We start from the raw sequence: 21931 nt of genomic DNA on the forward strand, positions 1-21931 counted from the left end.
TGAAATAACTAATAATAACAGTTAGCAGTTAAGTAGATTTAATTTCATTGTGCATTTGTATAAACTTTGTTAAGCCAAGTTCCCTGATAAAAGTAGTAACATTATGTATTTATTCGTTTTTGGTATTGCATAAGTGCGTTAATTTTTTTTATATCTTTTTATCTTTGGCTTTGGCATTTTGAAACTTAACGAATGCTGGAACACCCCTACTATCACAGTACTTGTGCAGTATAATTTCTTGGTATATTCCGTTGGTATTTCGCAGCGAAGCGCTGAGCCTCAGGCATTCTGCAGCTACCGCTTGATGTCCACACTCCGTTTTCAATATACAGCGAAAAAAGTCGAGCGTGCGGGCGAGCGCAGCAAAATAATTAAACACTCCCCGAAATAACACAACTAAACTAGTGCTAAACTAACCGAAAGTGACGCCGAACGCCGCGTTCTCAACAAATCCAAGCGAAATGCGATAGGCGAGCGTTTAATTCAGTAAGCGAAGGGGCGCAAAAGGCATAGCAGCTCCGAGGCGTTGGCCAAAAAGAAGAAAAGCGCAAAAGAAACGGAGAAACGCAGTGTAAAAGAGAGACGCGAAGAAGAGAAGAGAAAAATGCATACAGCAGGAGTGGTGGCGATTTTTTAATCAAAGCTGGCTTTTCAAAGCTGCTCATTTTGGGCTAAAATCTGGGGCTGCGACGCGAGAGTAGGTGTCGAAAATAAAGTAAAAAATAATAAAAAATAATAAATAGTGAAAATCTGAAAGATATTTTCCGCATATTGGGCAGGCGAACAAATTAACATTCCAGTCAAGTGAACATGTTTGTGGCCAGCATAAAACCATAAAATCTGCCGAGCACATTTTCCTCTGCTCGCTGAAAAACTCGCCAGCACATACATACACGCACACACGCGCACGCAAAAGCACACAAACACAGGCAGGAAGGCAGGGAGGCAGGAAAATCGCGTGAAAAACCATGTCCAGCTGGGCAGAACGCGTCCATAGGCGCGCCGCGGATTTGGGCAACGTGGTGACCTCCTGCGGCCACCCAGCCACCGCTCCCGCCTACCCGTACCGCCTCGAAAAGGTCAAATTCGGTGTGCCGCTGGAGGAGGTGTGCAAGCACAACAACAACATTCCCGGGCCCCTGCTCGTCCTGATCCTCAAACTGAACAAGGAGTCACCGAACCGCCGCGATGTATTCCGCGCACCCGGCCACCAGGGCGCAATGAAGAAGCTCATCCACTTCCTGCAGGCCGGTCGGCTCGTCAACGTGGACAACTATTCGGTGTTCACCATCGCCAGCGTGCTCAAGAAGTTCCTGCGCAAGATCCCCAATGGGATATTCGGGCGCAGCGGCGAGATGGAGCTGTTCGCCATCAATGATCTGCAAAACGAAGCCGAGCAAACGGAGCGACTGCACAGGTGAGTGGCAAGAAGGTGGGGCCTGCCGCTGGGGCCACCCAACACTATGGGGGTCGCGAAGTTAGCAACAGCTACAGAAAAATGTATATTTCGTTAGGGCCTATTTTATGCATTAATGTTTTTTATGTTAGCATACAGAAAACTTTATCTTTACGAATCAAAATTGATTTTGAAGAAAAGAAAAGGATACATATAAAATATATGAAATTTCTAATTATGAATAGCGTAAATCTGAAATGGGCTCTTCACTGATTCAGCAAGAACGGAATTCCATTGATAAGAAAATTCACAAACAAACCTTTTGTTTGAGAGACTTTTTTAAATTCCCTAAATAATAATTCGAATAGCGAATGAATTAGTCATTCTGGAATTTATTGATAAAACATGGTGCTAGCTTAGCACTGTAAATCACTTTACTTTTTATTCAGATCATTTAAATGAATTAAAAAAATACTTGAATCAATTTTTAATATTTGAGCAAATCAGAAAAGTTTTTATTCTTGGCAATGTCTAAATTAAATTAAAATTAAATTTAAGAATGTATCCACTCACTTCTAGGAATCCACGGCAAGAAAATTTCATAGGAGTCACTATAAATTTGGCAACATCGTGAAAATGAATAAATTTCGACATTTTATTAGTGCTTCTGTGGAAACCATTACACTGGCCATAAATTCTAAGCGGGCATTTTAATATATTTTCACCAAACATAAGCGTTCGACAATACCATAAATTAATGGTAGACAAGTAAATGCCAGTGATTTCCTTATTCAGAATGTTATTACCAATTACTTGGTAAACATTAGTATTCAGATCGTGTGGCGGATTACAAGAATTTATTATTATTAACATGTTACTTTCTTGCGAAGGGTATTTACAATCTAAGAAGTTTGTACGCAGTTGCACATTTTTTATTTGATTCAAAGCGCTAGGATTTCCATAAATCTGTTGCTGGAGATTTTATTGGTATTCATTTCTTGAGCTATATGCATTTCAACTACCATTTTTGTGGCCTCTGCTGTGCGGCGCGCACACACAAACGTTTGCTTGTTGTTGTAGTGTAACTAGCTTGCGGTAAACTTGCTGAACCGGATCTTTAGATGTACACATATAGATATAGATGTAGATTCGGTTGTTGCAGCCCCAAGAATCTTCAGGGGGAGTTAATTCACTGGAAAGCCAGCCTCGGCTCTTGTTGTTTTCTCTGCCTCGGCCCTTGTTGTTGTTATTGTTAAATCGGCGTTGTTCTTGTTGTTGTTCCACGGCACTTGTTGACACATTTGTGTGGATTTTCACCAATTTTCACTTGAGCGTTAAGCGTTCGCTTAACCCTTAGATGTGCCAGGCAATTTACATAATTTGTGCGGCAGCAGAAAAAACAAGCAGTGGATGTGTTTGGTTTTATAGTAAACAGTATTACTTGCAAATATTGAACCAGCATATGGTGTTTAAATATCCGACTGCCCCTCAAGATAAATTGAACGTTAATATAATCAATTCAAACTGTTTTTTTTTTTTTTTGGTACTTATGAATATTTGTTTAAGGTCTGATTCAGTATTTTGTTGTATTACAAACTTATAAACTTAAAAGCGAAAAGATTTCCTTTTGTCTGACATATTTTTTTAAGTTCCGATTTAGTGTGTAAAGTATAAAGAATTCTTTAAATTCCCACAAAGCATTCATTGATCTGCAGATAACCAAGCAAAGTAAAACTTATAGAATACCGATCGTATATATGTGCATATGTAATTAATTCTGATTTTCGCTGATTCACTGTGCAGCCTTGTATGGACTTTAAGAAACTTGAAAATGGAAATGTAAACAGAAGCCGCTGAAAGGGCTATGCTTGGATTTCTTGACTCGCTTTTGGCTTTTGGCTAACTCTCTGCTGTTGTTTGCCCATTTGGTTGCTTGTTGTTTTTCCTTTTGTTGCAATCGATTTCTAAGCATCTGAATTAGAGCATAAAGCGTGGGCCAACACATCACAAAGCAACCAGCCCACGAACGCAGGCTCAATTAAAATGTAGACGAAATACTTGGCCGCTGCAATTTGCGAGGTGTGCGTGTGTGTGTGCGTTATTGGCCCGTTCTTCTTCAACTCGGCTTACATGCAATACATACATACGTATTCGCAAAGTGAGTGGCCTGTAATTAAGAAATCGAACGAACATTTATAGCCGATCGATTGCAATTGACGTGCCGAAATGATTTGTCTGTTTGGGCTTCCTCTGGCGTTTGCCTAATTTGCCAAACACTCAGTATCTGATTGAGATGGATATGGGATATGGGGGATACGGTGGATGGTGGATGGTGGCTGTTGGATGTGAGATGCTTCTGCGTCAGCAGATCCATTGGTTACATTAAATGCCGAACACTAAACACTGAACACTGAATACTGAAACACCGATCGCTAAACGCCAAATGTGCGTGTAAACAAATAACGTCAGCAATAAAACATAAATTTAAAACTTCTACATGCGTAGAAATCGACCGCCAAATTATTTCCATTTCGCGGGAAGCGCTTTTCGGGTGGGAAAAGCGAAAGGATTGGAAAACGTAAATTTTCAGTTTGGCAACCTGTGTCTTTCTCTACAGCAGGGGTTGAGATACTAGGAGCGGGCTTAATCAAATAAAAATTAATAGTCGACCGATGGTTTGATGTATTAGTTATAGTTATATATATATATTATTTTTTAATTTATTACATTTAAAATTAGAAAACGTTCTAACTAACAATCTTTATATCAAATTTTACTAATCGGAAAAAAACGGAAAATAATTAATGAAAAAAGTTCACTTTACTAAAAAAGTTAGCATTGGACCCAAGATTGTTGCTTTTTTTTCATTATCCTATTTTCTTGACCACCGCTGTGCGTGTGTGTAAACTTTTCAAACCTGTACAATTATATACACATTTATTGTAATTGTTGTTGCTGCTGCTGCTTTGGCTACTTTTGTTTATTTACTTTTTGGGGGAAGGCGCAACAGCAAAAGCAACAACAACACGAGTAGCAACAGCAATTACAACAACGGCCAGAGCTACAACAAAAACATTGGGCAATCACAATCGAATCAAATCAAACAAAATGCGCGAAAATAGCGCCTCTGCCGAAAGAAACAGCAACAGCAACACCTTTAAAAATAGACACGCGTTGGAAACTTTGTATCAATTAAAACTAAACGCAAAAATAGGAAGAGAGTGCAAAGGAGACGCGAAGAGAGAGGCAAATAGTGTTTAATTCCATCAGTTGGCACATCGTTTTTGTTTGTGTACTTTCCAGCTGCTGGCCTTTTGGCCGTTGTTGTTGCCGCTGCTGGTGCTGTTGTTATTGCAGCGGATCGACGTCATTGTTGCACGTTTTTGCAATAGTCCGAAAATATCCACAATCGTACCTACATATGAACAAGCGTACGTTTGTGCAAATGAATTGTGTATTGTTTTTCTTGCCGTTTTGTTTTGTGTAAATTACAAACACGGCGGATGAACGAAAAGAAAAAACCAAGAAAGCAGCTGCTGCTGGAAGAGAGTGGGACTAGTGCTTTCTCTGTCTCGCTCCCACGCATCTCCCGAGTTGACTCTCTCTCTCTGCCGTTAGTCCTGTTATTCGCAACTTGTTGCCTGGCTGAAAAAGAGCTTTCGCGAGCTTTTTCCAACGCCTGTTGCTCTTTCGTTTAACTTCTATCTGTACAGTTCTCAAACTACTCGATTTTTAAGCTCTGGAATCAGATACAATTTGACCTATATAAAGTAACGTGTATTTAATCGCTAATTTAAGGACATATTACTATTGTAAAATTTTACAGTTAAGAAAAATATCAAAGGATTTCTTAAAAACCCTTGACTGCCTGTAAGAAACCACCTCGTTTGAATTAAGAAATCTTTGGGATGGCTTTTTATTTTCCAATACTAAAACGAAATAAACACTATTTGCTAACGATTTTAGCAAATTTATAGGATATATTACAGAAACCATACCAGTGTTTAAGCAAAGAATGCCGAACATGATCTTACAGTACAGGGTTAAAAAACAGATTGTACTCTTTTTACTATACCTTTAACCTTGCAAGGATTCTTCTTTTTAGAAATTCAGAATTTGTTCCTAAATCACATTTTCCGTCCGATTTGCTTCCTTTCCCTTTGTTTCAATCTTTATCTTAGTTATCCTTCTGATTCTCCTCAGTCTTAGTCTTTGGCCATACACAGTTAATAGGCTATTTGCACAATTGCCTGGTGGACAATTGCTGATGGCCCAGGGAAAACTGTCTGCTGCGAATACTGATAAGTGCAGAAAAGAGCGAGGAGCCGAGGAATAAATGAAAATTTATACCCGCTTTTGTTGGACTAGACAAACAAATGGCAAAAACTGCAGTGCAAAAACGACAAAGCCGCATTGTCCCAAATGGCATTACCAACAATAACAACAACAAACCCCACAACCAACAGCAGAAACAACAACGTTCTTGTCTATAAGTCGATAAGCCGTCATCGTCATCCGACGTCTGGAAGGGCCCCTCCCCTTCCACTCCTCCCTTCCATCGCCCACTTCCAGACGGCCGAGGTTTCGCTTCCTGATTATTATTATATATGGTTATTCACAAGCGCTGCATTGTTTCCTCCTCCTCTTTTTATATCGGTTTTTCGGTCGGGGTTGCTTGAAACAAAAGTTCTACGGATGCAAAACTAATTCTTTACAATTTGGTTTTCTGTAAAAATCCTAACAATTTGTATTTACCACAAGAAATTTAACTTTTTACCTGATGTATTAAGGCAGCTGAGATAGTTCAGAATTTGAATCCTTTGTATGCTATGGATGCTATGGATATTTTTATAAATATTGTTTATATCTTACTTTGACTCATTAAAACCTAAACAATGCCAGTTTATTGAAACCACATCTTTATAATTTAGTATAATTTAATTTCGTATATCTACTATTTGTTGTAGAATTCGAAGTAGAACAGCAAATACCTCAATGGGCTTGCTAATTCTGTCTTTGTTTTATCGACTGCCACCTCAGTAGTATCCATTCGACTTTGACTTTGCATAAATAAAAACTCGAAACTGCCGCCGACGTGTATAAACAACAATGGCAAACAAAACCAATAAATGTTAAATGAAACGGGCGCAAAAAAATGTACTTATAAACAGGCGAAAAGCGTGGAAATTTACGTCAGTGGACCGAACCGTTCGGTCGGTATTTCTTTTCTTCAAGGGTTCTCTTGGGTTCGCACTTTTCCCTCAGTGAATCGCCCTGAACGTTGAACGTTGAACAACCAGCCGAACATTGCAGACGCAGCCACTAAAAACATATGGCGGATATGCCCTGGCCAGCAGGGAATTGGTTTCATTTGAGGTCAGGGCTATGCTCTTACCCTAAAATACTTTGCTGCCCAGTTTATAAAGAAGATTCGCTGTGTTTGTAATGCTTATCTTTGTTTTCAACAATTCTATTGACAGTACTTGTAGAGAAAAAATGGGTTTATTGGTTTCAAGAAGCAGTAGGTAGGTAGTGCTTATGCTTAGCCGAAGAGCAGAATGTTCTATAGAACACAGAGTTATAAAACATCCAGATTTCTTACCTGTAGACAACATTTGTTGTTTCCACTTCTAAGCATATACCAACTTTCATAACGATCTATGAAATATAAAGTTCTTGTTTTCATAAGAGTATTACCGATCATAATGAGGTACAGTGAACTTTTAATAAAACATTGTTCTGGTGAAATTCTTACATCAGAGAAGTAAATTTATTATCTGATGTTCATGATTGATCACCGAGATAGAAACAAACAATGGGATGTCGAGTGTAATCAGGGCATTGTCGCTAGCTTGGTTGGTGGGTCATAGCCGTCATCCGTCGCATATCGTGATGTTTGCACTTAGTATATGTATGTTATAAACTGCTTTTTATCATCGTGCACTTGGTGTGGTTGATGTTGGAATATTGCCTTTCCTTGGTTCGTTATTATGACGTATTGTCTTTTGTATTCTGCCGACCAACAGCCATAAAAAACTTGCTGCCGATGCGGTTATGTTTTCGCATCTGTTGAGCGATCATAAAGCCACTTCATTCAACTGAATGTGTACTGAAGACATTTAAAAAAACATTCGAAGTCTATTTCGTTAATTGAGAAGACATTTTAGAATAGGGGAAGTCATACTTCCAAATGCAAATGCTAAACATGACACGCTGTTAACTGATAAATTATATTAATGATCAGTTAAGATCTCAGTATAAATCTATTTTTTCCGTGTACTTGACTCTCCAGTTGCGAATCTTGGGCGTGGAAGTGAACAAAAGATGCAGATTGAGCTTGTCGCAATGAATATTGATGCTGATGCAAAAAGACAGAAAAAAACACAGAAAAAACAGAGAAGGGAGCTTCAAGATATGAGCGATACACGGACAGCATAATTATAAAACCGACCGATCCGGACTGCTTAGTAGGCAAAAAATGTGGCCGATGCGATAAGCGATCCAGAAGATACACACACACACATACTCTATACTTGTAGTTCCTTCAGATACTGGATGCTCTTTGTTCACTCGACTGATGCGTAATGCCCTTAACAGACTAACATAAACTTATTCGTTTATGACCTAATGTAAATGAATCATTAGCGAAGGCGACCACATCAATTGATCCACATATTGTTATTTTTATAGGCCTCTTCAGACGATTACACATTGCAGATAAAAACTGGCCAACATTCATGTGTGGAAATGGGATTTCATTTGGCAGCGCGGAAACCGAGATGTTTTTATATCTTATAGTATCTTAGTTTATGCTGGAAATAAATGTATAATAGCTTTAACTTCCGTTTTAAATTCAATTCAACTGGAAGAAGTTTGTGTTTACACTTTGTCAATTTAAAATTATTGACAGCCCTAATTAGCGACTGTTTACGTCTTGCTTTCTATTTGCAATTAAGGATTTCATACAAGATTTATTTTGCTAGCTGAAAATTAATTTATAACTTATTTTTTGACCTTTCTTCTGCTTGACATACGAATAGTATTGTTATATTTGTCTCATATATATTTTATATATTTATCTGTGCCCTGCTTTCTCGTAAATCAAATTTTCGTACTTCCCCATAAATTCCTCAGAAAAGACTTTGAATAAGTCCGCATTTGCAAGCTATCATTCAGTTGAATTCCATAAAGTATATTATGCACTTGTTCATTAATGTAAACCATTGAAGTACATATGTACATAAGGAAACTCAATTATCTTGTGTGTGATATTTCACTTATCACATACGCAGACCTCGACAATCGGCACAATTCACTCACTCACTTGACTTACTCACTGGGAGCGACTGAAACCGCGACTGCCACCGAGATGGGGATTCAAGATCTCCTCTCGAAAGTGTCACAAAAGAGTTGGGTTTGGGTTTGTGGGAATTTCGGGGAACTGGTTTCTCTGTAGGGCAATCGCATCTTCAACTTCCGACACTTTTCATACGTAACGTAACGAACTGGAAAAAAAATCGCATATATCTGCAGACGCATATAATATTGTGATAAAAAACTGTTACAAAAGCAAATCAAATGCGGCAAATACAAACAAAAAAAAAAAAAAAAAAACGAGAGAAAAAAAGAGGCGAATAAAAAATGGTCCGATATATTTCATTTTTATGAATGAAAAAAAAAAAAAGAAAAAACCAGCAAAGCAAGCAGCCAACGGCATGGCAAATAAACAAAGTTAACAATAAATGAAAATGATTCATCTGAATAAAATGACGAGTTTGCCGGATTGTCAATGAACAATACGCAGAAGCTACGTTTGCCAAATGCTAAATATTTTCAATATCGGAAACTATTTAGCACTGATTCGTGGAAATAGTTTTATGCTAATGTTTTGGCCGTGTTTTTTTTTATTGTCTTTATTTGTATGGCTCTTTCTGTTTGGCCTATTGATTATGTAAATGAATGGCGTATAAAAACAAACAGATACGACGACGCATGCGCAACGCGATTATATAAGGTAATCCATAGACCCTAATGGTCCGGCGATCAATCAATCGAAGCAGCGAGGGTACAACAAAAAACGTAGAAATCATCAAATGATAATGTAAATAACAATAAACCACAATTACTCACACCATTGAGGTGATTTTTTATTCGGAATCATAGGGCTCGGAACTACGGTACTCGGTTCAATGATACTACTGCTTATCTCTCCAATATCAACAGACGTAAACACTTGTTCCGCTTTCAGTTGCTGTGGTTTCTGCGGTTGTTGTTTATGCTCTTTTTTAACAGCATTCCACGTAATTAATGCAATTAATAAACGATTTGTACGCATATTCCGCTTTATGGGCGTTAACCGGCGTCAGAACGAGCAAAAAAAAAAAAATGTAACTAATTGATAATCGTCGTTATCGGGAGACATTTGGCCAGAAGTTCGAGGTGATCACTAGCTGGTTTGGCCCCTATCATTTTGGCCTCCAAGGAGTTCAGATGCTCGCCGCAAAGAAGCAGCAACATGTGTAGTTTAAATTTGTATCGATAAGATAAGGTTTTGCCTATCTACAGTTTTTTTTTTTAGGTTTTCTATAGCTTTCGGCGGCACGTTTTTCCCAATTTTGTTTACAATGCAATGCTGGTTTGACTAGGGATCGTTCGGCAAGAGTTTACTTGCTATATAGTGTTTGTTTGGCTTGGGTTGGGTCTGGTGGCATTGCTTGGGTTGTTCACATCGCCATATTGACTCGTCTCTAGTTTTCGGCAAACAAATTGTTAGACATCAATGAACTAATGAACTCGGGAACCTGTTGAAACCTTGACCAACGATAACCCTAGAAAGGCTTCGATGTCAGTTCTAATAAGGAGTATCGTTGATAAGGAAATAATTATACTTATTTACAAACAATCGAATAACAATGGATTAAAGAACTACATGACTGGAAACCCTTTAACCTTTGTTTTTACCACCATTAGGTGTTCCAAGAAACCACTGCTCATTTGGGTCTCAGTTTTGTCCAGCATTGATATAGACTAATGACGGGTGTGGGTAATTTACAGCATTTGAGGTACCCACCTCTCACTTTGCCACTTTGGATGGATTTCTCCACTTGTGACGACAGTTCATGCTGGTTGGTTGTCTTGGCTAATTTCCTCACTTCAATTAACTGAATACGGAGACATTTCAATATTTTCCATTTATTTCTTAAAAAAAAAAAAAAAACCCTATCGCTGCACTCCCTTTTCGAACCGAGACATTCATTCTAAATGCAACGCTCACTTATCGATCGGCCTAAGCTGTCGTTTTCACTCGTTAGTCTGTTTTTCAGTCTTTCTTCGCGGGGCAATTTACACCACATCTGAAAATGAAAATAGAGCCAGACAGCCATCGCATTATAGTATAGTTCATTGTCAAGCGATCTTAGCCCCCACTTCACCCCCCCTCCCCCCATCGACTCCTGAATTTATTGTTGGATCTTGAAGTTTTCACTTTTTAAGCGCCAGCTGGGGAGAGATGTTGTGTTGTGCTGCGAGTGTTGCTTTTAAAAAGCATTAATTGATTGAGTTGAGTTTTATATATCTTTCTTTTTTCTCCATCCTAAAGCTGGCCTGGCCTGGCTTGTCTTGTGTTGGCTTTTGGTGCTGGCTTGGTCTTTCTTTCATTTATTTTATTTTTTTTTTTTTATTTTGTTTTTGGTTTTGGTTAGCTACCTCTATCGAGTTGTGTAATGTGGACGCTTAGGAGGCTGCCAACCAGTTTTTCTTCTTCCCCGGCCAAAGTCACCGGGCTGCAGCTGGGGGCCCGCAGACTTGGCTTAACCATTTGTTTCGAAAAATCATTAGGCACGCCAAAATGAAAGTGTGAACAGGGGAGCTCTGAGCTGAACTTAACTGAGCTGAGTTTGAGCTGCTCTGACTTTCTTTGCCGGCTCCGCTTGGCCAGGCGATGATTTTGATGGGTAACAGGCGGCCAGCAAAAGTGGAGGAGCTCACCTGAGAATGAGTCATTGCACTTCTGTAATGGCAATAAAAACAAATAGCATGAGTAACAAACAAATGCTATGCCAGCTCAAAGAGCTGACAACGATTTATTTCGCTATGATAACAGATCTCAACAAATATTTATGAAATCTGCAATCTACAATGTAGCCCACACATGTAGAGAAAAAGTTTGTCACGCTGTAAGACAATTAAATTACAATGCCGAATGAGAATAAATGTCAGGCTCAGATGTTCAAGCAATCAAAAAAGGCGTGAGGAGATAGATGATTGGGTTAACAAGAGAAGGATGATTATTCATCACAAAACTCTTAGAATGGTTTGAAAACCAAAAAGAAGCACAGAAATATAAGAAACTCTTTCTCACAGTGCGCACTTTCTGGTATCTCTAAGATAAATGCGCCGACATTCTTCTTCTAAAGAACCTTTCTCTTTTCCCCCTTGCAGACTCTTCGGTTCGCTGCCGAAATACACACAGCATCTATTAGTTCTACTGTTCGGCACATTCCGGGTTATCGCGAGCAATGCGGCCCACGCCTCCACCGGAATGACCAGCGAGGCGCTGGGCGTTTCCGTGGCCCCCAGTTTCTTTCAATCCTGCGTCAGCGATGGCAAAACCGCCCGCATGGAGGATGTGCTCAAGTTCAAGGTGAGTTCAGTAAACTCTTTTCTTTACAAAAAAAAAAAAACCTTTCTAAAATCTGTTTTTTGATTTACAGGTCTCTACGAAGATTATGCAGAATATAATTGATAAGTTTGCCACGCACGACATCTTCGGGCGCGACAACTATGAGTACTACGCCCGCGTCACAGGACGCATTCTCAAGGTGCAGGACGAGTGGATATGCAGCTTTCAGTATCCACCACCGCCACGTGGCAAGTTGGCTCAACAAAAATACGCATGTAAGTTGGAATTTCAAAATAAGTTGTGGATTATGAGTAGTCCCTTGGAATAACATTGCTATCAATGTATGTTTACAATGCATATGAATAAAGAAAAGGGGCTATATTCATTAGATAGGAATTTAAAATAAATCTGAAAATGATGACGTTTATGAATAAGTCACTTTAATAACTTGCTTCCTACTAGATAGATAACTTAACAAACTAATTTGTCGATGAATTATTAAGATGTTAATAATTAAGCGCGTCCTTAATCGATTTATTGATTGGTTAAATAACTTCAAGTTCAGTCGTCTGTTGAAGCAATGAAAATTCCACACATATTCGCTTGCTAATACGTTTTTATCGCTTCAACCCACAGTGCAACATTCTTTGGAGGCGGAGAAGACATGGCTGCAGTGCCAATGCGAGCGTTGGGGCTTACGTGAGTACCTGAAAAGTGTTTACCTATACGTAGATATATCTAGAATCATACTCTATTGTGCTTTGCTTCTGGAATCTCCACCTCTATTTACTCTACACACTGTCCGATCTAACTTCTGTCTGTGTGTGTGTGTGTGTGTGGGAGGGGAGAATGTATTTGATACCTTATTAGCTCATCTTTGGTCATCTGGTGTCCCGAAAAGATAAGCTTCTAGCCCCAACCGCACTGCACCACCCATTCTATAGCTTTGTGCCGCATGCCCAGTAGTTGTTTGCACCCCCTCTCATTCTGACGAGTCATCCAATGCATTTGTTATAACCCCCTGCCGACCTGATTTAGTGGCCCAGGAGGAGTCCCGCTCGACGCCCGCCCTGCTGACCAGCTCCAGTTCCGCATTGGAGAACAGTGTCCTGTCGCTGGGCGTTTCCCCCGAACACTCGTTCATCGAGAGCTGCGCCCGTCTCTCAGTTTCGCTGGAGGGACCTGGCATCTATGCCATGACTTCGTCGCCGTTGCCGGCGAAGCGGAATGGCAATGGCAACGGAAATGCCACGGACTACGACTATGATGACTATGCCGACGATGATGAGGACAACGATGAGCTGGACGGCGTTCACGACTTTGGTGCCGAATTGGAGATCAGTAGCATAGCTCCGCCGCAGGGAAGTCGTGGCATCTATCGCCACAAGCAGCGAGCCCAGCAGCAGCCACACCACTACCAACAACAGCAGCAGCAGCAGCAGGTGCCGCCTCAGCACCAGCGGGACTACGACGAGGACGACGACGATGATGAGGATGAGATGACGTTTATTAAGCGCCGGTATCGACAGAACAAAAAGAAGCCGGCGCCGCCGAGCAGCAGCCATCATCAGAGGCGATTGCGCACTGGCACCAAGAGTCTCGATGGCGGAGGGGAGAGGCGCACGGGATCGGGAGCAGCGGGCGGATCAGGAGGAGGTGCTTCAGGCTCGGCAGTTGGCAATCCGACGCCTCCCAAGCTCAAGCAGCGAACGTGCAGCCGCTGCAATCGAGGCATTCGGCACAGTAGCTCGTGCAGCTCCAATTCCGCCGGAGCAACTGGCTCGAATAGCGGAGGAGGCGGCAACGGAGGCTCCGGAGCCGGAAACGGAGGAGGGGCCGAGGGCGGCATGACCATGGAGGAGCTGAGGGCCGTCAACCGATATGCGGAGAGCACCAAGAGCCTCTCGTATCTGCCACAGGTGAGGGACGATTTCTTGCTGGGCTCACGCATTTCCGTTTGAGAACTTGCGATAGTTGTGTAGAACGTACCATCTATTATATAGATCCTAGGTCTAACCCCGTTTGCAAATGCTCGAATTTCTTTTAAGTTTTGGTTTCTTTTTTCCAGGAAATGAAAAAGAATCAAGAACCAAGAATATATTAGTATTTAAGTTTTCTCTTTTTATTTTCTTCCATTTTCTGTTGCGAATTTTTGATTTATTGTAATTGAATCCTATTGTAATAACTTAATTTAATATCTTTTGTTTCTTGTGTTTGAATTTTGTCAATTGGAAATGTTATACCCTCTAATCTTTCTATCATTCACTTCTACTTTGACTCTCTCTATCTCTTAACTCGAATCACACAGCAAATTGCTCAAGTTTGTTTCATTTTGGAAATGATTGCCTAGTTTTTTCTAATATTTTCATAATCTAACAAAACGATTTGCGCCTGCCAACGAAACTCAACAACTACTTACACAAAAACAACAATCAACAACACATTAAGACTTAAGAATTTGAAGAATCTAAGCTCCCTCACACCCTTTACACCCCCCAAACTGTACAAAAAAGTACAAAAAACAAAAAAAAAAAAAAGAAATCAACATACTTCACCAAAACTCTGTAAAAAAGGACTACAACGGAGCAAAATTGATTGAAAACTTTTCATTTTACATTGTATGTTTATATTTTAATTTAATTTTGCCATTTTTATTTTTGTTCAAACTTCTCTTACAAAGAAAAACCAAGCAAAACAAAACAAAAAAAAAAACGTCAAAAAACGAAAACAACAAAATGTGAAAAACCAAAACATAAAAACATTATATAAATACATTTTCTATGCCCAAAGACCTATTTTCACTAAATAAAAAACGAGTGCTATACAATGTTGCAACAAAATAAAACTAAACACCAAATTGCGTATTTAATAATTACAAAAATTGGGACTGACAAATATGAATGCAATAAGAGAAGTTTATAGCAATTGGATATAAGTTCGTTCTAATGGAGTTGTAAATACTAAGGATAAAATTAGTGACAGCAGTTCAAAAGTTTTCAAAAATTCGATCTCATGAATATGAAATTCAATATTCTGGGCCTATTTTTATTACAATAGATTGGCTTTAGAAAATATTCAGCTATTAGGTGGCTAAATAATAAAAGTAATATTTTGGAACCGTAAATTCTCTTCACGAAAAATCTTTTATGGACAAAAAGAACTTGGAATAAGTATCCTAGCCTTTTCAAAAACTCTTGACACCATATATAAACGTAGCTATCTATAGATGTAGAGCACCATGTACACTTAGTTATTATTTTTGTGTTATGTTCTCACTCTTATCATTTGATGTTCAAAGCGAAGGTGGCATATCAGAAATAACTAGAACAATGTATAATGTATCATAAGCTACCGTTATGATTTCCTTTGATTTTGTTGTAATCGTTAATTTGTACTATATTTTAGTAGACCCCTAAGCTACCCGAAGAATATTGTTAACTGTGCACCATTTTGATTCGTTGTCGCTTGGCTATCTGGTCTATGTAGCGTAGATGCCTGCTTTTGTCTTGCCTGTTTTGTTTGTATGTTTTGGCTGCACCTTGCATTAATAGTTGGTAGTTAATTCTTAACCAACTAACATTTAGTTGTTAAGCAGAACGAGAAGACACGAGAATACGAATACGAAAAGATCATCATGCGAATACTACAAAACACGAGCCGAAAAAAACCCAAAATTGCATTTGTAATTAATCTTACTTTTGTAGGAATTTAAATGTTGTTACTTCCACCTCAAAATAAGCAATCAAAGCGCTTGTTGGCGGTTTTTTCACTGAATGTTACTATACCTAATTCAAATGTTCTTGTTTCGAGTATTTGGGGTATTCGTGGTAAAGTTAAGCTGGATTAAGGATTCTCTTTCTTCATCTTTATTTTGCGGTGAATACCCTGCAATATTCTATCCATCATTTTGTATAGTCTTGCACTTTTTCCACTGCGCTGATTTTGCTGCATTTTATATATCACATAATATTGTTAACCCATTTTCTTTTGTGAACTTTTGTTTTTGTTTTTTCAAAGATTTTAATTTGGCTTTTCAATTTTTTTTTCGAAATAAGTTAATCAAGCAAAAGTTACAGCTAGCTTAAACTCAAATTTCAATTGCCAAAAAAAACTCTAATGCGATAATTTTGAATCCCCCCTCGTCTTTCCACCAACAACTACAACCACACGACAACAACATCAACCAACAAACAAATAATTGCCATGTCGAAACATATACGAAATTGGAAAATGTGTTAGGTCCATGAACGCCAAACCGCACGCATGCGCACCCGCTCCGAGTGGTTCCTGGGTCCCCGGGATGCGGTGGTCACGTTGCAATTGCCGGCGGACACGTGCAGCAATTGCTGTCTTGCCGCAGCCGCTGGATATTTGGGTGGCGGCAGCACCAGGGACATGCGACAGGCTCAAACGGAAGGCGAGCGGAATCAGGCGGCCTTGCTCTATCACTTTTACCGCAGGCAGCAGCAGCAGCAACAGCAACAGCAGGAGCAACACTATGACGATATGATGGACACGGAGGATAGCTACGGACAGCAGAAGGAGCAACAGCATCAGCAGCAGCAGCAGCAGGAGCAGCAACAGCAACACATACATTCCAAGGGTCTACTAAGACCACCGCCGATGCAACATCAGCATCAACAGCAGCAGCAGCAACGTCGCCTGCTGCTGGATGTCAATTCGGGTAGTTATAACGCTGGACTAACTACGCTCACCACCAACAACACTCATTTCGGCGACGATCTGGCCAACTATCTACACGAACCGCTCAGCAACACATGCTATTATTCCTCCAGCCAGTGCTTGAACCGGCTGCCACCTGTTGTCGTTGTGCGCGAGGATCAGCAGCTGACGGAGGTCACCGATAGCGATGGCGATGGCGACTCTCTGGACGGCGGTGTTTTGCACACCCTGCAGGCCCACGAGTTGCAGCATCATGTGGAGCCCAGGCAGGCGGCCATGTTGCTGCTGCGACACTCGACACCGCAGCAGCAACATCGCAGCAGCATGGCCTCGTCCTTGTACCAATCCTTTGACGTGACCTCCGCCGATCTGAGCCACGGCAACGACCACAACAGGAGCGGCCACAATAATAGCAACAATAACCATCACCACAACAACAACTTTGCCACAGTCATTTTCAATGTTTTGGACTTTTTGTTTTGATAAGAAAAAAATGAAAGCAGTGAACAAATTCGCGAGCTGAGAACAATCGGAATGAAATGTCTTGTGTTTTGTAGATACCAATTGCATCCAAACATGAATTTTGCTTATGTCCAACTAATGCTAAAACATACTTACGTTTAATACGTTTAAGATATTCATTTATTTTCGTGTTGTTGAAAAGGAACTCAGTGTTTATCATGCCTAAGTATTTAGATGGAATCGAAGCGGAATACGCAACTTAATTTTAATTTTCCTAACCCAGCATGATAGGCCAAGATTTCCGTGTTGCCCACCGCCAAACCATCGGAATTTTGTTAAGTGTATCTTTTAATTTGTATTATTTTTGATTTATCTATCAGATAATTTAGTTATTTATTCGTATTGTGTACTTTGCCTTCCATTTGTCCATTTATGATTTTTGCTTTGTAACAATAAACATTTTTATTTATTTATACTGTGTATAACCGAAATCGAAATATGTTGAAAGCTTTTTGTGTTGTTTTTTGTGTGTTTTCTACACTCGACACACACACTTGATACTACATGTGATACATGCATAATAACGTGTGTTGTACTTGTTGTTGTTTGATTTTGCCTACTAACCCCGAGTTTTGTGTGTTTCGTCCACATTTTGTACACTAATTGTTAACGTTTTTGTGAGTTGTTGTGGTCGGAACGCCCACAGAGACGGTCAGCAGCAGCAACAACCACAGCAAACCAGAGTAGTAAGCCATATATAACACATCAAGAAAGCGCCTCAACCACAAAACAACACCAACATTTACTTGCTCTACTTCTCCCAGACCTACGAATGAAACAAATGAACTCATCAGCAATATTATTTCTCCTCTTTTTTTTTCTTTTTATCCCAACCTTATGTCCGAACCCGATTTTAGTTGGCAACATCCGTTTGAGTAACAGCGCCGAGTCCATTCAGTATGCAGCCCGACGACCGGTCGCCAGTCTTGGTCTCAATCCCAGCCTCGGCGGCGCCATTACCACCATCAACACCACCAGCACCCACAATCCCACCACCAGGCGTCTGCTCATCAATGTGCCGCGCCAGTATCGATCCTCGCTGCGGCGCAACAAGGAGAAGCAGATCGGCGGCAATAGTCAGAGCAACAGTAGCAATAGCCTGGGCAGTGATCAGTTGACCGGAAATGCTGGAGCAGCTGCAGGATCGGCCGTCGGTGTTCCGGTGCTAAACAAACCCCTACTGATGGTCGGCCTACTGCCGGGTGCCGAGCAGCCGCCCTCCGTGCGGAACTCCATTGCCGAGTGCGGCATCTCGACGCCGGATGCAATGGACGTGGGCATGGAGTGCAGCACCACGCTGAGCTTCAAGCCGCCGCGGCTGTAACAAGGACAACAGCCCATTCGATCGAAGGCTGCTAAGCACACCCAGAAAGCCTCGGCCCATAGCTATGTTAAGATCTAACCATTTTTTTAAAATACGTATACATACTTTCAAATCAAACCAACACCCCAACACACACAAAAACGAGAGTGCCGAAGAAATCTATAGAGATTTTAATGGGAATGCCATTGATCATCGGCAGTTTTGCATTTTGCATTATAGTTAAATCTCTGTAGATTTTGACGGCCCCTCTTGAAAACCATCATACATTAGGTTATGGTAAACGATATATGTATTTAATGTGTATAGCAAGAAAAGGCTGATTTTCTTTAGTTAAACAAACAAAACAAAAAAACATGGAAAACGAACGAATGGAAACAAACAAACAAACAATTTACAACTGAAACTAACTATATTATGCAACAAATTGCCAAATTTTATTCAGCATTCATTTCGTTGTGTGATTTAGGTTGATTTTACTTCATGTTTTAGCCAAGAATCTCTCAAACTTGAACATTGTCAAGGTAAAAATAAACGAAATTTTCACCTGATCGCAAACCGAAACAACGATACAAAAAGCAGAAGAATTTCGAAACTCTTTAGCATCTGAACAATCCAACCAATCGATTTCGAGGCCGACTCTCTGTCTTTATAAGAACCATTTTAGATGTTATTTCTAATCTATGCAAATTGAAACTAATCAAATGAATGGAGCTCTTTAAAGGCAATCATAGATCCGAATACAGATGATATACATTCATTTTTGATACAGTGAAGTACAAAATCAAAACTAAACAGAAACCAATCGAAAATATCTAATACAAATTCTACATTATTCTTACAAAGATAGAAACAAGAAAACTTAGCATTTAATATGTAGATAAGCGTTTTCGAATTAAACTTGTATAACTGCGAACGGAAATCAATATGTAAATCGGATGTTATTTCACTGATGTTATCGTTAATAGTGCTATGTGTACATATATACGTGTATGTCTATGTGTCCAAGATATATCTAGTATGTATATTAACTAAACGATATGCTAAAACAGCCCTTCCTGCGGGGGAGCAGAACCGCCAAACTACAGCTAAAACGAATGAAATAATTCCACTTTCTATAGAATCTGATTTAGCGAATCCTCGACGACTAGTTACTAATAGTACCAATCCAAGTATGGTCTCCAGATGGTCCCAAAGGACCCTCTCCAGATTGATTTCCACTGCCCCGCCACTAGAGTTCTGTTTCCCCTTCATCCTAGACTTGGAGATTTTTCAGCTTTAATTGAAAAATTCTTTGCGAAGTTAGAGAAAGAAACAATTTCCTCCTCGCTGTGTTTGACCGACCACATTTGGTGTGTTTTTGAAATTGAATTTACATAATTAATCTAAATGTTAGCTAAGGAAATAAAACAAATGAAAATGAATGCATCTTATTTTGCCATTTCGTACGTAGTATGAAGCGCATCTGTTTAAGTGTAAAAATTAGAATTTAAAGCTCTGAATGTTGCCCAGAATTTAGGAATGAGAAATGCAAGAAACACCAATTTGTTGATTAGCAAAGCAAACAAAAAGAAGGTTAATTTTATCGACATCATTTTTATTGCTGTATATGTGTAGGCTATAAGCTATAAAATATATAATTGTATAAATCTTACGGAGTACGAGTTCGAGTGAAGTACATTCATTAGCCACTAAATACTATTACATAAATATAAATCGTGTTGTAAATGATGACAGAATCGTTATAGATATACGCTATATTTAGTGAGCAGGATCTGTTCCATATATTTTCGCGTGCAAAATGCATTTCGAATACATTTTTCAAATATTTTTAATTTAGTTTTATAGTTCTTTTGATTTACCCCATTTTAGAGACATTTTCCATTTTGTGAAAGTTGCACTTTAAGAACTTCTGTATACAAAAAAAAAAAAAAAAAAAAGAGAAAAGAATCATACATATAATGTAACTAATTACTGAATGGAAAAAATAAATATTTAAATTGCAAAATTAAAACGGAGGGCGGGCTTAAGTTCTCTTAAATGCTAATCTTACGAACACATATTTGGTCAAAATTTGCGTATAATTCTAAAGCCCTGGCTTAAACTGACAAGTAACTCGGAGATTCCAAGAAGTCGTGTTAGTTTCTTTTGTTGATACAAATTATACGGATTATATTAAACTGTAAAAACTTTTTGGGATTTGATTAACTAAGAATTAACCAAGATAGAGTGGATTTAATAGGTTAATGGTCTTAGCTATACATTGAAAGGTCCAGCCATGGGATAAGCCTCGAATAAGTTACTTGTCAGTTCATAAGCCTTGCTAGCAGCTCAATTGTACAGAGCTCTGTCCACTATAATGCCGTGCTCAATCAGAAAACTCTCGACGTCGGAGGCGAAGAAGTCATCGCTGAGGTCATCGGTAAGCCGCACAAAGTTTCCGATGACCGCTTGGGCCTTGTATACCAGTAGGGCGGGCAATCCTTTGGTGCGGAAGTCCCTGCTCATTCCGGCCACGGAACTGCAGATCTTGGCGAACTTAATGGACGGATAATCGCTGGCCAGACTGTCAAGGCATTTGTTCAGCGTGGCACAGGCGGCCAATTGTCGTTCGTATATGTGGATGATGATGGTGGTGTGCTTGTTCTCCTGCTCGACGCAGGCGAGGAACTCCTCGTGGCTGGTCAACTGCTGCACCTGGCCAAACTGCTGGTGGTGCCCCGTCTGGCGCAGCATCTCGGCCATCCGCTGTTTCTGGTACTGCTGCAGGAAGTCCTCGCTCATCAGTTCGTCCAGCTCGGCGTCCAGTTCCTCCTGCCGCTTGCGTTCCTCGTCCTCCGCCGACGTTGTCGCCGTAATGGTGAGCTTCTTGGCCAGCGCCAGACGTTGACGTTCGGTTTCATCCCGTCGCTCCGCCTCGAGCTGCTTGAATCTCTGCCAGTCCTTTACAACGCCCTTGGGACCCGTGTTCGTTGAGCTTTGCTGCCGGAATCCACCAGCCGGAGTCGCATCCGGATTTGTGTCGATGGTCAGACCGGAGCATCGGGATTTCCCGGATGCCCCCTTATTATCGCCTCCCTCGTCACCATTGTCCTCGCCCTCGCTGCTGCTGCAGTAGTACTCAAGTTTCTCGCCCAATAGTTTGTCTTCCAAAGTGGCCATGATTGGTAATTAACGAGTTTTTACTTTTAATTTACAATTTAATTAGTCGGGTTTGGATTATTCACTAATGGTAGTATCGATAGGTCGATTGTCACAATACCGATGCTTCAGTTTCCATATCGACTGTTTTAGTATGGCTGTATTTTGTCAGTATTTTTACGTTAATATCTAATAATTGTTAGTATACAATTTCAAAGACCGCGATATTCAAAATTGTTTTCAAGTT

At 40.0% G+C, this 21931-nt stretch overlaps 2 protein-coding genes across 8 annotated transcripts; one reads left to right on the forward strand and one right to left on the reverse strand.

Moving 5' to 3' along the window:
* The first annotated feature begins 280 nt into the window (after nucleotides 1-280).
* On the forward strand, nucleotides 281-20546 carry RhoGAP71E (Rho GTPase activating protein at 71E). 7 transcript variants are annotated; one of them, NM_001144484.3, is made up of 7 exons: nucleotides 281-1417; nucleotides 11837-12038; nucleotides 12109-12292; nucleotides 12654-12716; nucleotides 13056-13936; nucleotides 16257-17176; nucleotides 18080-20546. In NM_001144484.3, exons 1-7 carry the CDS (start codon nucleotides 969-971, stop codon nucleotides 18099-18101), a joined length of 2721 nt encoding a protein of 906 aa, NP_001137956.1. In that variant the 5' UTR covers nucleotides 281-968; the 3' UTR covers nucleotides 18102-20546. The 7 variants fall into 7 exon arrangements, with proteins under 7 accessions (NP_001137956.1, NP_730060.1, NP_001189112.1 ...); NM_168629.4 differs by having other exon boundaries at nucleotides 16257-16701; NM_001202183.2 differs by lacking the exon at nucleotides 16257-17176.
* CG7650 (uncharacterized protein) lies at nucleotides 20128-21807 on the reverse strand. The gene has a single exon (NM_140529.3). The coding sequence runs from the start codon at nucleotides 21703-21705 to the stop codon at nucleotides 20875-20877; it is 831 nt and encodes a 276-aa protein (NP_648786.1). The 5' UTR covers nucleotides 21706-21807; the 3' UTR covers nucleotides 20128-20874.
* Between the last annotated feature and the right edge of the window lie 124 nt (nucleotides 21808-21931).

The sequence above is a fragment of the Drosophila melanogaster genome, chromosome 3L, assembly GCF_000001215.4.
Source record: "Drosophila melanogaster chromosome 3L".
In the NCBI taxonomy this organism is placed as follows: Eukaryota; Metazoa; Arthropoda; class Insecta; order Diptera; family Drosophilidae; genus Drosophila; species Drosophila melanogaster.